Source organism: Telopea speciosissima, chromosome 7, assembly GCF_018873765.1.
Source record: "Telopea speciosissima isolate NSW1024214 ecotype Mountain lineage chromosome 7, Tspe_v1, whole genome shotgun sequence".
NCBI classification, from domain to species: domain Eukaryota; kingdom Viridiplantae; phylum Streptophyta; class Magnoliopsida; order Proteales; family Proteaceae; genus Telopea; species Telopea speciosissima.
Window position 1 is genome coordinate 65,130,096 of NC_057922.1, and position 15,806 is coordinate 65,145,901.

General features: G+C 37.5%; 1 protein-coding gene across 2 annotated transcripts in view; it reads left to right on the forward strand.

Moving 5' to 3' along the window:
- The window catches only part of LOC122667866 (exportin-T), a 30,468-nt gene that overhangs the window by 2,927 nt on the left and 11,735 nt on the right, over positions 1-15,806 (forward strand). For both annotated transcript variants that reach the window (XM_043864314.1, XM_043864315.1), the window contains exons 6-9: positions 410-469; positions 4,831-4,893; positions 5,172-5,267; positions 6,162-6,326. In XM_043864314.1, the coding sequence (XP_043720249.1) occupies positions 410-469; positions 4,831-4,893; positions 5,172-5,267; positions 6,162-6,326 (384 nt within the window). The remainder of the gene's footprint in view (positions 1-409; positions 470-4,830; positions 4,894-5,171; positions 5,268-6,161; positions 6,327-15,806) is intronic.

Consider the following 15,806-nt stretch of genomic DNA (forward strand, 5'->3'; position numbering starts at 1 on the left):
GTTGTTTACCTTTTTTTATTTAAGGCATCCTAGTTGATATGTTCAGCATCCTGTCCTTGTATATCAGTGAACTCATGTTACTAAAGTTCGTTATTTTGCCAGATATAACGTCATTACTTTGTAGTGTGACGAGGGAAGGAAATCTTTGTAACTATGCTAGCTTTAGTATTCTTACAACTCACTGTGCCTTGAACTTTCCTTCCTACTTGATCTTTTAGCTACAAGTTTAGTTTTTATTGGGTTGTTTTTCAATGCAGTCAAAATTAGTGTAATAAATTTCTAAACTTAACATTTTGAACTTTTTATTGTATAAATAAGTAAATTAGATTGGGAACTTGTCCTTTCGAAGCTTGCTTACATACTTTACATATCCTGTGCAATTTGTGATTACTTTGTTTCTGTACTTTAGGGCTTCAGTGAGCGTCTTGTCACAGCTAGTCGGCCCTCAATCGGCATGATGTTCAAGCAGGTTGGTTTCTAAACCTTTCTGATGCTTTTGATTCTTAAAATTAAGGCACTAATATGAGTTTAGGCAATCTTCACTGATTATGTGGACCTGAAGCTTCATCAAGGATTTTTGATTGCATATCTTAGATAGCTTCTCTTGGTTGACTGTGAACTTTGCCTTCCCTATGAAGTCAAGGTGACGTCTAATAACATGATACAGATTGAGATGCCTTGACTCTTGCCCAGTGCACTTCAAGCCAGTTTTATTTCCCTGAGATGTGCTGCATATATATGACCTAATAATTTTTGTTTTTGTATTTTTATTTTTTATTATAAAAAAAGGAGAGGTTTTTAAAATCTTGTTTATAAGAAATAAAAGAAAAAGAAGAAAGAATAAAAAACCTGTCTTCATTCCTATTCCTAGTAGAACTTGAAAGAAGTAATAAGATTCTCTCAAAGTGGTGTTAAAACTGATAAAGTGATAAGAAAGACTCAAAAGTATGAAGCTAAACAGCACTCCTGCTCACATTAAAACTGATTCACACTTGGCTCTAAAATTTAAATAAACTAAATGTGACTCTACATGGCTTGTACTAAAGTTTAAAGAAATTACAAAAACAACCCAATAGCTTGAACCTTAGGCTCCATAATCCCTTTATGAATTCTTCCATGTTGAGCATTGGCATCATTCAAATGCACCATTGTACTAACTTTAGCCTTTGATCCCTTCATATTCTTTAATCTCTTTGTTGGATGGATTATAGTGACTTGACTGAGGGAGGAGAAAAGGATGCCACAATGCTTGTAGAGAGTGGACATAAAAAAGAGCGTCCCAGTGCACGAGGCCCACTACTGCAGGGTCTGGGAGGGGCAAATGTACACAGCCTTTGCAGAGTCGATTAAGATCCTGTCTCATTTTAGAGAGCATGATTTTGAAAACCATACTGAACTGGCTGTCAAACTAGAACTGGCCCTAATGTAGAGCTGGATCACGAAGGACCTCGCCCCAGGCCGAATCTTCTTCAACAAAGTTTAATGCTAGTTTGATCTTCAAAAACTGGGGGACAATTTATGAACTTGTAGCAGATCACACAATGTAATCGATTGAAATAGAAACAAAGAAAATAGAAAATAGAAAATAAAGAAGAAGAATAGGATTGGATCGAGTATCCCACTCTCTTAGGTCTTGTTTGAGTTTAAAAATTATACCGCAAACGTACGGGTCAATCGTAGCTACGGGTCGAACACGAGGAGATATACGCCACTCTATTTAACTAACTTAAAAGTAATGCAAAGTGAACCAAATTAAAGCGTTAAATTAAACTAATGAAACTAATGAAAATTAATGCATCCTAACTCATAAGCATCTAACAAAATTAAGGGATTAAGTTAGTGTCCTAACACATGAGCATCTAACCTATCAAACTAACGTAAATTGGAAGGAATAACAAAAACGCAACCACACTTCATAATCACATAAAAATAAATAAGGGAATAAAAGTGCATCCACATACCACAACCATATAAAAAAAATAAAAGAAATAGAGGGAGAAGAAGAAGAAGATAGAGAGAGAGATAGAGGAGAGGGAGAATGAGATTGAGAGTTTAGATAGTAAAACCTGGATGTGTTTGCATGAATGTAACCTTGAATACTTCATAAACTTACCTTGGCGTCCTCTTCTAAATCTTCAAGTCTTGTCATCAACTTAAGAACTTAGACTAGAAGGCTTAAAACCTAAACTAGAATTAAGAAATTACAACCCAATTGAAGACTTAAATTGAAATTAAAGCATAAATTAAACCTATTACAACCATTAAATGAAAATAAAAAAGCAAACTAGAACTTAGAAAGGCCAAAAATCACAACTTAGGAGGAGAAGAAAAGAAATTTTACTAAGTGAATGAACTAAAAGTTACACTAAAAACTGAATTAAAATTGAACTAGAAACTAACTAAAAACTGAACTAAAAAAACTAATTTCGTACAATCCAGAGGGCAAGGGGTATTTATAGGGGGAAGAGAGGGGAAGAGAGAAGAGGGAAGTGTAGGAGAAATATTCCCTAAGAAAAGAGAATATTCTCTTCTCCTTCCTCTTTTACAATGCCTTGAATCCTAAGAAAAAAGGAAAAAAAATAGAAAGAAGAAGAAGAGAAGATTGTTTACATAGACCTTCTATTTCTAGAAAAGTAAAATTCCAATTCTAACAAGTGCTTTTTCTTTGTAGATATCTTCTCCAAGCAATAAAATCAAAGATGCTTTGATTTTTCAACCTTTCATAGATGAGAAAATATCTTTCAAAATAAATCTATCCCAAGTAGAATTCCAGAAGTGCCCTTGATAAGTTGGAGGACAGAGAGAGTAAGGGTGATGACTAGGATTCCTTCAAGAATAAATAAAATACCCATTCTATCCTTTAGAAAACGTGAAGCATGGGGTGCTTATATAGGCCTCACCATTGTGTTCCTTGCGAAAAATCACCCAAAATAGACCCAAATTTTGTCCAATTTAGAGTTCGGGAGCCCAAGATATCTCAAGTTGAAGTTGGACTGTCCAGAGCCCTCCAAATGGAATCTTTCGGGTACAAGAAATATAACTTCTAATAATTGCGTTAAGGCCCCTGAAATCTGAACTTTGCTTCACTTTGTCCCCAGCCAACTATCAATAATTACAAATAAACCCCTATAGACCATTTTCGTGCTTCGTTACAAAAATGGCCGTAACTTCTTCGTTTCAACTCGGAATCAAGTGCCGTTTGAACCGTTACGAAGCTGACTCGATGGGCTACGCATCCAAGCCATTAACACCTTTAAACAGCTTAAAAACATTTCCTTAGCATCATCTCCTCCATTTTCACAAGAATTCACCTAAAACCTGAAGAGCACAAGAAAGCACCGATTAACTCTGTCCAATGTGGTAAAATGCATGCTTTATGCCCTAAGATTTCACACATAAATGTGCTCATCAGGTCTCTCACCCACGGCCTCTCACAGGCCATTAATGGCTTTAACCAAGCTCATTCTTTTTCTCAAACTCAACTTGGCTGTTTCAGCCCTTTTTTCTTTATTTATAAACTTCAAATCGATTACATCAAAGTCTTTTAGAGATAAAATAAATTCCTAATAGAAATCTAATTAACTAACAAATAAAGAATCCTAAAAATAGAAACTACCCATTACACGAAAACAACTCTTTCTTGCGTGGAAAAGAAACTCCTAGATTTTGTCATAATTTGACACTAATTACAAATAAATTGAAACACATTAGTTGGCAAAATAAAGAGTCCTAGAATTTAGAAACTAATCTAATCTAGAAATAGGAACTTAAAACTGAACACTAAGTCCCCCATGCAAAGACAAAATGAGTTCCTAAATTGTCTCTTGACCGCTCTATCTCTTGGGATAAAAATCTCCTAAAAAGTCATGGGCCCCACCAGATCTACTAAAAAGCATTCCCAAACAAGGAAACTATTGGCGGTGATACTGTTCACGTGAACATTGTTTTGATATTTTCTTCTTCATGTTTCGATCTACATCAACTCATATGCAACGTTGCAAATATAATCTGAATTTTCTCCACACAATCTGGACTTGGGCTGCCTTATGTGATGCTCCATCGAATCAACAAAATCCTGCCACATCATCAGACCAGGCTGCCTCCCACAACAGTTGAATCCCACAGCGATACTGGGCTGGTTTTGGGGCCTTGTTACCTACGGCTACACATGGAACTTTGATCTACATCAGGCCCATTTTCAGTTGGTCCAATATTAAACTGTTCTATATGGAAACTGCATCATACCGGGCAGTTTTTCTGAAAACTGTCCAGTTTTTTAAGAACAATTTGGTTTGGTTTGGTAGTTTCCCTAGTTTAAAAATGATTAATGAGTTATACATATGAAGACTCGAACTCAAGACCTACTTCATAATAAATGAGAGCTAACCATTACACCAAAGAATGACTTGTTGCTTTAATCCTTTCACTTTTTTCCCAAACCTTTTACCTTTTTTGAAAGTTTTTTCTCCAAACCGCAGTTTAGATTGATCTAAACGTGAACCGGGCCCATTTTGGTTTTCATTTTAAAAATTATGGTAGTGAGACTTTGATCCTGCAGAGAAACCACTACTTAGTAAAAGCCTCAATATCCATCTGATCATACAAGATGCTACTGGTATCATGATAATTGAAGCCAGAGATGCCCTTCCATCTCTCATGCCACAACAATGTACTGCCTTGTGGCCACATTATTGGTGTATTATATATGTTTCAGTTTCTTCTTGTTCTTTCCCCATTCTAGTTGCCACTTTTTATCTCTTCTTAGTAAACAATGGGAATTGTTGCTTTTTGTGGCATGTTTAAAGTTCTTTGTGTATTCTCTTTTTCCAGACATTGGACATTCTCCTTCAAATCCTTTTGGTGTTTCCAAAGGTTGAGCCTCTGCGGAATAAGGTAGGGATTGGATATTAGATCATTCTGTTCAAATGTTTTTTAGAAATGGACCAGGGTTGGATTGTTTCGGTCCACTGGTCGGTTGTCTGCATGATTTAAATTCTTGTCTTGGGCAGTCCAACCTGTAATATTCCTAAGAAACCGTTAACCATTTGACAGTTTAGTTGCTGGACCAATGGTCTCATTTGCTGTTCAATGGTATTCTGAGACACTGTTCCACATATTCTGCTGACTGCAGTTTTCCCTGTATAGCTGTATAATAACTTTGCAATGTGCAGGTCACATCCTTTATTCACCGAATGGTGGACACGTTGGGAGCATCAGTGTTTCCTTACCTCCCCAAGGCACTGGATCAATTGCTTGCTGAAAGTGAGGTAGGGTAACAGTAGTATCTGTTTCATTTCATATGCCTGTTTATTCATTTGTTTTGGACTGAGTCTCACTGACAAATTTTGGCATGGTAATGTGTAGCTTTGGGTGGGGTAACTGGCAACCCATCTCACTTAAGAGTTTACATTCAGGGTGCATGACGATTTCAAACTGAAAATCCTCAGTTATGCACCGTCGTGTTGTTTCTGTATTTATGTTGGTATTGCTGTGCCTGTTAGATTTATAGTACATCATATCTTTTCAATGTTCTGTTGGTCTTTGTAAATTATTTTAGTATTTATCTACTTGGCATGTATTGTAAGGTTGTTTCTGCCTGCTTTTTATAATTTATTTTAGTATATACTATAGGTAAGGATTCTCTCTTTTAAGTTGATCTCGCACAATACCCTCTCTCTATAATATATTTTAGTATATACTATAGGTATGGGTTCTCTATTTGAAATTGATCTCGCTGATATCATTGTTTCTTTTTGGTCTTGCATCCCCCAAAGTAATATGCTTTATAACTCTATCTGAATTACCATGTTCAACTGTCTGAGTTTTGAGGCTCATGTATTTTGTTGGGTGCTAGGAAGGATCCTTACCTTGCATTATCATCTGGTGATCATTTCCCTCCTATTGATTACAGCTTCTCAGCCCTAAATTCAAAGATGTTATGTTTTTATACTGCACTTTATGTGAATAAGAGTGGAAGCCATTTTACTAATTTTCATTGCAAGAATGAATTCATGATAATCAATAAAATAAGAGAAAAAATTCAATAATTGTATGGTTCCAGTTAGATGGATGAGATTATGGTCTTTGTATAGGGTCTGATGTATATTTTGTGGTATGATATCAACAATTTAGTTTTGACTGTGTGTTTTCGATGACTGCAGCCGAAAGAGATGGTGGGATTTCTTGTCCTAATCAATCAGCTGATATGCAAATTCAATACCCTGGTGGGTAACATATTGGAGGAAATATTTCCCGCTATTGCAAGTAGAGTCTTCAATATTCTTCCCAGGGATGCATTTCCTTCTGGACCTGAAGGTAACACTGAGGTATGGGGTTTTGGTAATTCAGTAAATTGGTTCCACACAACTTACCAGTTTACATGAATTTATGTGCAAGAGAAATGGTAACATTAAACTTGAAAGTGAATTCTTGCTTTAAGTGTCTCTTTCACTTTGATGTGCTTGAGAAATTGGTGCAACCTAGGTTTCCAAAACCCTAATTTAGGTTCATTAAAAGACCCCTAATTTAAGTCAATATGGGCCCACCTAAGTGAATAAATAGTCAAATAAAAAGAATAATGGCAATTCTTTAATTTCTAGACAGTTCAGGACCCTTTTGTGTAAGGTATACAGGAACAAGAACCAAACAGTAAAATAAAGTTTGAAGGGAAGGACTTTCTGGAATTTCAGAAAGATTGGGGATAAAATAGATTAGACTTATGAAAAGGGGACTATTGAGTAATTTATCAAAGAACCTGTCCTTGTTTGCAATTAAGAAGAACCATTCTTCTTTTTAGATAGACCAACACCAGTATCGATTTTGAGAGAACTACCTCATGTGAACTCCAATAGACCTGAAATTTCAGGCAGAGCTTCCTCTAACCCCCAACCTTCTTGAATCCAACCAGTAGCAGACCAAATTAGCAGGTGTAAAAAATATTATAAACTTCTGAATCTGGTCTGGGCTGGATCAACAGTACCATCCTAGACCTAGAAGAATTCATATCTCACAAATCCCAGTTCTGATCAGTCTCAGAATTTGCAGTCAAGGTCGACCAATAGAAGAAAGCTATTCCCAAAAAATTCAGGTTAGTCTGAGTTAAATTGATGGAGTTCCAGTGATTTCTTCTCAGAACAACAACTACCACCAGTAGCAGGGAGGGGAATAAAAACAAAGAGAGGAAAAAACAGGGAATGGAATAAAGGAACAAAGAAATATAACAAAAAGAAGAAGATGGAATCAATTAGAAGGGGATGATCCTCTTCTTAGGATCTGCAAGACTTCAGTCTTTCCCCGCTCGGTCATTGCAGTTCTGACCTTCCTTACTGAATCCTGTCCACAATATCAATGTCTAATTATAACAAGCAACAATCTCTGGGTACTAAACCTTGAAGTTGCAATGATTGTCTTTCTCTTCCATGGCCAGCTCTGTCTATTAAAGGATTTCCTTGCTTGGGAAATTGAGCAGTGAAAAAGCAGGCCCGGTCATGCGTCAGAAGCATATATCAGCACATAAAACTCAAAAGAACTTGATTCAATCAATAGGGATTACATCGTATTTACATTTTCTTAAAATATTGAATCAAACTGGTAAACTGAAACAAATTGGACTTGATAAAATGACGATCAATTTCAATGTGTTTCGTCCTATCATGCTGCACTGGATTATGGGCAATACTTATTGTTGATTTACTGTCGCAGTAGAGTCGCATAGGCAGAGTAATAGGAATTCTCAAATCTTGTAACAAGGTTTTTAGCCACAATAGCTCGCAAATACCAAGAGCCATAGCTCTAAATTCAGCCTCTGCACTGGAACGGGCCACCACTGTTTGCTTCTTGCTGCGCCATATAACACAATTTTCACCCACAAATGTACAGTAACCTGTGGTGGATTTTCGATCATGAGAACCAGCCCAGTCTGAGTCAGTGTAGGCCTCAATCTGTAGATGATCATGACGGGATAATAACACTCCTTTACCAGGGGCTGACTTCAAGTATCTCAAAATCCTGAGTACTGCCTCTAGATGATTAGATCGGGGATCGTGCATAAATTGACTGATAAGACTCACAACATAGGCAATGTCAGGCCGAGTGTGAGATAAATAAATTAGTCGCCCGACTAACCTCTGATATCTCCCTTTGTCCACTGGTTCACCATCAATGTCTCGGAAACGAGCATTTGCCTCAATGGGAGTATCCACAAGAGAACAGCCTAACATGCCAGTTTCGGAAAGAAGATCTAGAGTATACTTGCGTTGAGATAAGAATAGCCCTTGAGAAGAATGGGACACTTCAATCCCCAGAAAATAGCGAAGTATGCCTAGATCCTTGATCTCAAATTCCTTGGCCAAATAAGTCTTCAACTTGGAAATTTTAGTAGGGTTATTTCCAGTTACGACTATATCATCGACATATACTATGAGGAGAGTAATAATGCTGCCCGATGTCTTGATGAATAAGGTGTGATTTACTTTGCTTTGTTTATAACCAAATGTCAACATCGCCGTCTAAAAGCGACCAAACCATGCACGTGGTGACTGTTTCAGACCATACAAAGCCCGCTTAAGTTTGCAAACCTTGCCGTGAGTTGCAGCGGATGAGAACCCAGGAGGAACATCCATATATACTTCCTCCTCTAATTCACGATGGAGGAAGGCATTTTTAACATCAAGCTGCTGTAGACTCCATCCTAAGTTCACTGCACAAGAGAGAATTACCCTGATAGTGTTCATTTTGGCAATAGGCGCAAAAGTCTCCAAATAATCTATCCCATATGTTTGAGTAAATCTGCGAGCAACCAGCCTTGCTTTAAAACAGTCAACAGTTCCATCAGCTTTTTGTTTAATTACAAAGACCCACTTCCAGCCTACAGTCTTCTTTTGTGGTGGAAGTGTGACAAGGTCCCATGTACCACTCTTCTTAAGAGCTTGCATTTCTTCGACCATGGCCTCTTTCCACCTAGTATCTGCAAATGCCTCCTGCCAAGTCTGTGGTATGGAAATAGAAGATAAAGAGGAAACAAATGCATGAAATGAGGGGGATAAAGACTCATCCGAAACAACCTGTGAGATTGGATGTTGCGTACAAGACCTTTTCCCCTTCCTAAGAGCAATGGGTAAGTCAAGTGATGGATCAGAAATAATAGTAGAAGGATCCAAAGGAGCAGAATCTAAAGGATCAGAAATATTACCAGAGAAAGTGTCATTCGGTCCTGGTTCAGAGGACAACTCTGGGTGTGGTAATGCTGCAGTGGTGGGTTGTCGTTGCCCTTTTTTCTTTTGATAATACTGCTGACTAAAGTCTTTCTCTGGCTGTACCTGCTGCTCTCCCTGGACATCATCATCTAAAGGTACATGATAGTCATCAATAGGTTCATGTAGAGGAGGAATAGTAATCGGCACATCTTCTAGAGTAGATGTAGACTCCCCCTGAAGAGGTGCCGAGGGAAAGAAAGCCACCGCTTCATGGAAAACGACAACCATGGAAACAAAAACACGACGAGATGTAGGATGGTAACATTTATATCCTTTTTGGGTGGGAGAATAACCAATGAAAATGTAGCGGAGACCGCGCGGGTCAAGTTTACCATGGGCATAGTGGTTTCGAACAAAACCCACACACCCGAAAATTTTGGGAGGAATAATATAGGAAGAAGACCCCTTTAAAAGGTCAAGAGAGGATTTATAGTCAAGGACCCGAGAGGGCATTTTATTGATAAGATAAGCAGCTGTTAAAACAGCCTTGCCCAAAAAATGAGAAGGAACATGCATTTCAAACATAATAGAGCGAGCTACATCAAGAAGATGTCGATTTTTGCGTTCAGCCACTCCATTTTGGGGTGGAGTGTCAACGCAACTGGTTTGATGAATAATACCTTAATTAGCAAGAAATAATTGAAATGTCCCATCGAAATATTCACGACCATTGTCGCTTCGGAGAGTTTGAATGGTGGCTTGAAATTGAGTTTGAATCATGCTATAAAAAACTTTAAAACAGGAAAACACTTCACTTTTGTGTCGCATTAAATAAACCCAAGTGGTGTGTGTGTGACAATCAATAAAGGTGACAAACCACTTAAAACCAAAAATAGAGGATGTGCGTGAGGGACCCCAGACATAAGAATGAATCATAGAAAAAGGCTTGGAACATCTTTTATTTGAACTAGAATAAATAGAACGAGTTTGTTTTTGCAAAAACACAAGCCTCACATAATAAAGAGTGAGGATTACAATGCTGAAATAAAGCAGGAAAATTTTTAGCTAATGTTCCTAAAGGTGGATGTTCCAATCGACGATGCCATCGATGCTATTCAGATAAATGATGGTCAGTGGAAGTAGCAGTAAGAGCCTGGTCAGGCTTAGCAGCAGTACTAGAGATAAGATCATCGTCAAGCAAATAAAGGCCACCACGCATTTTACCAGTTCCAATCGTTCTCCTTGTCCCCAAGTCTTGAAAGACACAATGTGAAGGATAAAAATAGCTTTACAATTGAGATCAGATGTCAAACTATTGATAGAAAGCAGATTAGAAGTTAACTTAGGGACATGCAAAATAGAAGACAAGGATAAAGAAGGAGAACAATGGAGGGCTCCCTTCCCTGCTACAGAGGAAAGAGAACCATCGGCTATTTTAATTTTATCTTTGCCAGAACAAGGAGAATAGCGAAAAAATAAATTAGATTGACCAGTCATGTGGTCAGTGGCTCCGGAATTGATTATCTAAGGATGAGATAATGCTGAAGCACAATGACCAGCAAAAGTAATACCTGGTTTGGAGAGAACAAGGTTGGATTCAGAAGAGGGAACCACAGTCGAGGTAGATGCAGATGAAGATGTGAGAGACCCAAAATTGGTCATCATACGACGAAAGACAGCAAGTTCTTCTGCAGAAAGCGTGGTAGTAGGGGCTGTTTCAGTAGCTTCAGAAAGGTGGGCTTGTGTACCACCACGACCACGACCACCACTACGACCATCAGATGAGTCAGATGACCGACCATGCAATTTCCAGCAATAATCCACAATATGTCGTTCTTTTCCACAATGGGAACATTTAAGAGGTTCCTTCTCAGACGAGGAACGTGTACCAGTATTAGAAGGGCCACCCCCAGAAGTAATTAAAGCTGATCTCTCTGGCTGTGTAGGTGGTAACATGGTGGAACGACGAGTATCTTCCAACTGTATCATAAGAGTAGGCTTGCTCCAAATTGGGAAAAGGGGAACGACTCAAAACTTGAGACCGAAGCTGATCATAGTCCACATTAAGTCCAGTCAAAAAAGTATATACCTTGAATTTATCCTCCCTATGCTGAAATTTAGTAATATCAGAAGGACAATCAAGTTGAAATTTATCATAGTAGTCAAGCTCTTGCCACAGACTACGGAATTCAGAGTAGTATTGGGATAAAGTAAGTTCACCCTGTTTGGTTGCATGGATTTTTCTTTGAATATCATAAACTTGTGCATCATTCCGTACCTGGGAATAAGTATCTTTAGCAGCCTTCCAAATTTTGGCGGCTGAATCAAGTAGTACATAGCCACGGGCAATGGAAGGAGTCATAGCACTGAGAAGAAAGGACATAACCAGGGAGTTACTTGAACTCCACTTATCTTGTAATGAACCAGCCTCACTTGGTTTGACAGTGGTACCATATATATATCCCTTATAGCCCCTTGAATCAATGGAAAGAAAGACTGATGTAGACCAGAGTAAATAATTAGTGCTATCGAGCTTCACTGGGCTGGCTGGAAAAGAGGGATAATCATGATGATTCCCTTGTGTAGAAGATTGGCCAGTGGTGGTGGTAGATACATCTGAATCAGGCATACTGATGAGATTATCGATCACAAAAAAAAACCAAAGTATAAATATGATGTGATGAAAAGTGCAGGTATCGATTCCTGCAAAAGAAATAAGTCTCGGCTTTGTGTAGCAGATGGGATTCTTTATGGTTCCAATCTGATAGTGCAGGAAAAAATAAGATGAAAACCAAATATAAATCCTGGAATGCCGAGAGCCTCAATCACCGAGAATCTTCAGAAAAAAATTGCAAAATCTTCTGCAGTGGCTGAAAAAATAATCTGCAGGTCTTCAAACAGAAAAAAATCTGCAGGTCTTCAAACAAAAATCTGCAGGTCTTCAAACAAAAAATCTGCAGGTCTTCGAACAGAAAAAAATTTGCAGGTCTTCAACTTCAAACAGTGATCTCACTTTGTATGGAGATCATAAAAGAGGATAAAAGAAAGGAGGTAAGATCTAGGGCAGGTACTAGATCATTATTAGATCACCTCAAAGTACCGCCCCCATGAAACAGTGGAGACTTGAGAAGAGAAGAGAGAAGAAGGGTCTTGGTGCGTTTAGGGTTTTAGAATAACTGAGTTAATCGATCTAGGAGAGATCGATCTTGAAGGGAGAAGATGGATGAGGGAAAAAATCAATCTCAAAGAGGGAGATCGATTTTTGGAATGTGGGATTTATCTCAGGTATCGATTTTCAGCTTTGATACCATGAAGAAATAATTGAATGGCTTACCAATGTGGTAGCCCTCCATGATTTATTTATAATAGAAGTTCAAAAATAAACCAATTACAAATAAAACTCTAACTCTAACTAACTGACTGTAATAATAATCAGAATAGAACTAGGAATAGAAAATAATAACTAGAATAAGAAAAACACCCCATGGGTCGACCATATATCATGGGTCGACCCATGTCACACGAATACCCATATTCCAACAGACTCCTATCAACAGCCAATTCCTCAGTAATAAAATATATATAAGATTACAAAAATGACCTGAATAAGAGATGAGTTCCCTAGTTACCCCTATAGAGCTGAAACCCAGGTTTGGGCTCAGTTCTCCTTGGCCTGGGCTTCTAGACTGGTTCATGCCCGTCAAACCATGAAAGTGCTACTGCACCAGAAATACTGATATGGATGTAGTTCTTGCCTTGAATATTCCATTTTTGTGATGGACTGTGGAGGCTGGATGCTTTTATGCCCTCACAAGCATAGTTTCTAAAACCTTTGAGCTTTTTATGCAATAATTTGTTAACACCATTTTCTTCTTCATTATGATTATATAATATCAAATTGTGTCACAGGAGTGGGTGCTTGTAATGTAGGACCGGTTTGGTTCAAATCCTGGTTCAACCCATGGCCTTGGTTTAAGAGATGGTTTTGATCTAGTAATTCTGGAAACCTATATCGTGGAGGTAGTTTGAGACTTTAAGATGGAATGCAATTCCACAATTCCTGATTTTCAGGAATTTCATCTTCACACAACTCGTGAGGCCCAATTGAAGGACTTCTATGGCTTATGGTTACTGTTTTTCTAAAATTTAGGAAAATAATCTTCAACCCAACTGTGGGTTATTCTAAGGTCTTTATTTCTATCTTTTATTTTTGTCAAGTTGTTAAGTGAGTCTGTGATGTCCAGTCCTTCTCTTTATTCAGTATTAGTTTCCTTTTTGGTGTCAGTTTCCTGGATAGAGGGTGGTCCTCAGTGCAACGTTAAAAGGTTGCTCTATTGTGACCAAGTGGTTACAGGTTCATGTCTGGAAACAGCCTCTTTGCAAAAACAAGGGTAAGACTGTGTACATATGACCATAGTTGTCATGGTGTCGCCATATTGACGCCATGGCGGCGCCTTGGCGTCATATCGCTGGAGACTTGGGCATATTGACTACCGATATGGATGATGTAAGAATATCGACCGATATGGCCTCCATGTCATCGCTATGGACGCCATACCACGACATATGGCCATATCGGGCGACATGGTTGTTTCAAATTATAAAACTTAATTTTTTAACAATAATTTTTTTCAACCATTTTTTATTTTAATGCTTTTTCCTTAAAATAAAAAAAATTAAAAAAACATCAAACAGAAAACACTAATACATTATTGACTAATACACAATCACATATTCACATCAGCAAATTTTTTTTTTATTTAGATGGGTTGTTTATTAGCTTTATTCACTCAATATAAATTACGTTCTTGTAATTGTTTTTTTGTTTTGTTACTTTTATAGTCACTTTCATATGAATCATATCTCAACTCTCATGATTTTTCAACTTTATTATCAGCAAGACTATTGCTATCAATTATTTGATAATCCATGATTTCATATACACTAATGGATATTACATTTTCATGAATTAAACCATAGTAGATTAGTAGTACACTTTCATGTTAATTTTTGATGTTATAGGGTATATATTATAGCATACTAAATGACATTAAAAATAGAGAAAATAAAAAATAAAACATGGTCGATATGATCGCCATGGCGGGCGACATGTCGATATATCGACATGACACCCCTCCACCGACTTGGATCGCCGTGACGACGTGACAACTATGCAAATGACCCTTCCCAGACCCCGCAATTGCGGGAGTCGCGTGCACTAAGTATGCCCTTTTTTTTCATGGATAGTTAAGGAACATAATCTTCAACCCAATTGTGGGTTATTCTTAGGTCTTTATTTCGTATCTTTTATTATTGTTAAGTTAAGTGAGACTGGGATGTCCAGTCCCTTTCTTTATTCAGTTTTAGTTTCCTGGATAGTTAAGGAACTTTTTGCAAGGTTGGGATTTCCCTTATTTGGTTTGTTATTTCCTTTTTAGATTTTGGTTAGTTTAGAAGATAAATTATAAATACAGTTGTAAGGCTACACTACAGCCCACGATTTGATTATTGAATAGAATTTGAGATTTTGTTTTCAGTAAAGATTGTAGTCTCTCCTCTTCCCCTCCAACGAGGTTTTCTCCCTTCTTCTCCATCCATGCGATCTCTCTTTTCTCCTCTTCTCTCTCTTAATTTTTGCTGATTCCCTTTCTCCTTTCCTCCACAAGCAGATCCATCTCTCCGATCTGCATTAGATTGCCATCATTTGTGCTCATTGACTCTTTTTTTTTTTTGGGGGGGGGGGGGAGGGGTGATTACTGGTGTCTTTCTTAGGGTATGAAAAAAACTGTACAAATCTAGGTCCAGATTGGAAGTGATGCAGATACACTACCTTGGACTGACCCAAATCCAATTGGGTATCTAGACGAAGATGAACTGGGTCCAGTTTCAGTTTTTGGATCTCCTAGCATTTTGGCAATCTATGTTATTTTGGGAAATAATGTCTTTTAGTTTATTTTAGAAGTCAGCTACATAGGGTATTTGATTTCTCAATTGTTCTTAGTTTCCTTGTTAGAGAAGTTAGCTGCATAGGGTATTTGGTTTCCCAATTGTTCTTAGTTTCCTTGTTAGAGAGTTAGTCTTTATTTTTAGGAGTCTTTTATTTCTCTTTATATATGGTGTAATTCCCTATCATTGAATAGAATGGAATGGTTGAGTTATGGTTCGAGTAGCCTGCGGGCCATAGTTGTCAAGGCAATAGGCGATCCAAGGCGTTCAAGGTACTTCCTAAGCGATTAGGCGGCGTCTAAGCGGTCTAAATCGCGTTCCATTATTATTATTTTTAATATATCAGTTATATACTTATATTTACTACTAAAATAGTCTATAATAGCATAACAAATTGCAATATTTTCATAAAAAAAAGTAATAATTAAGATTTAAGAAGTAACTAAAATAAGAACCAAGATGCCAAATTATAAATATATTGCAATTTTCATTTTAAAAAAACTAATAAATAAATTAAGACCATCACAACATATAAAACAGAAAACATAGGAAATGAGAAGAAAAAAGAACGGAAAAAAAAAACCCGAGAAGAATAAGGAGGAGAAGAAGAAAAGAAAAAAAAACAAAAAAAGACTTACAGGAGGAGGCAGAGGAGGTTGCACTCGC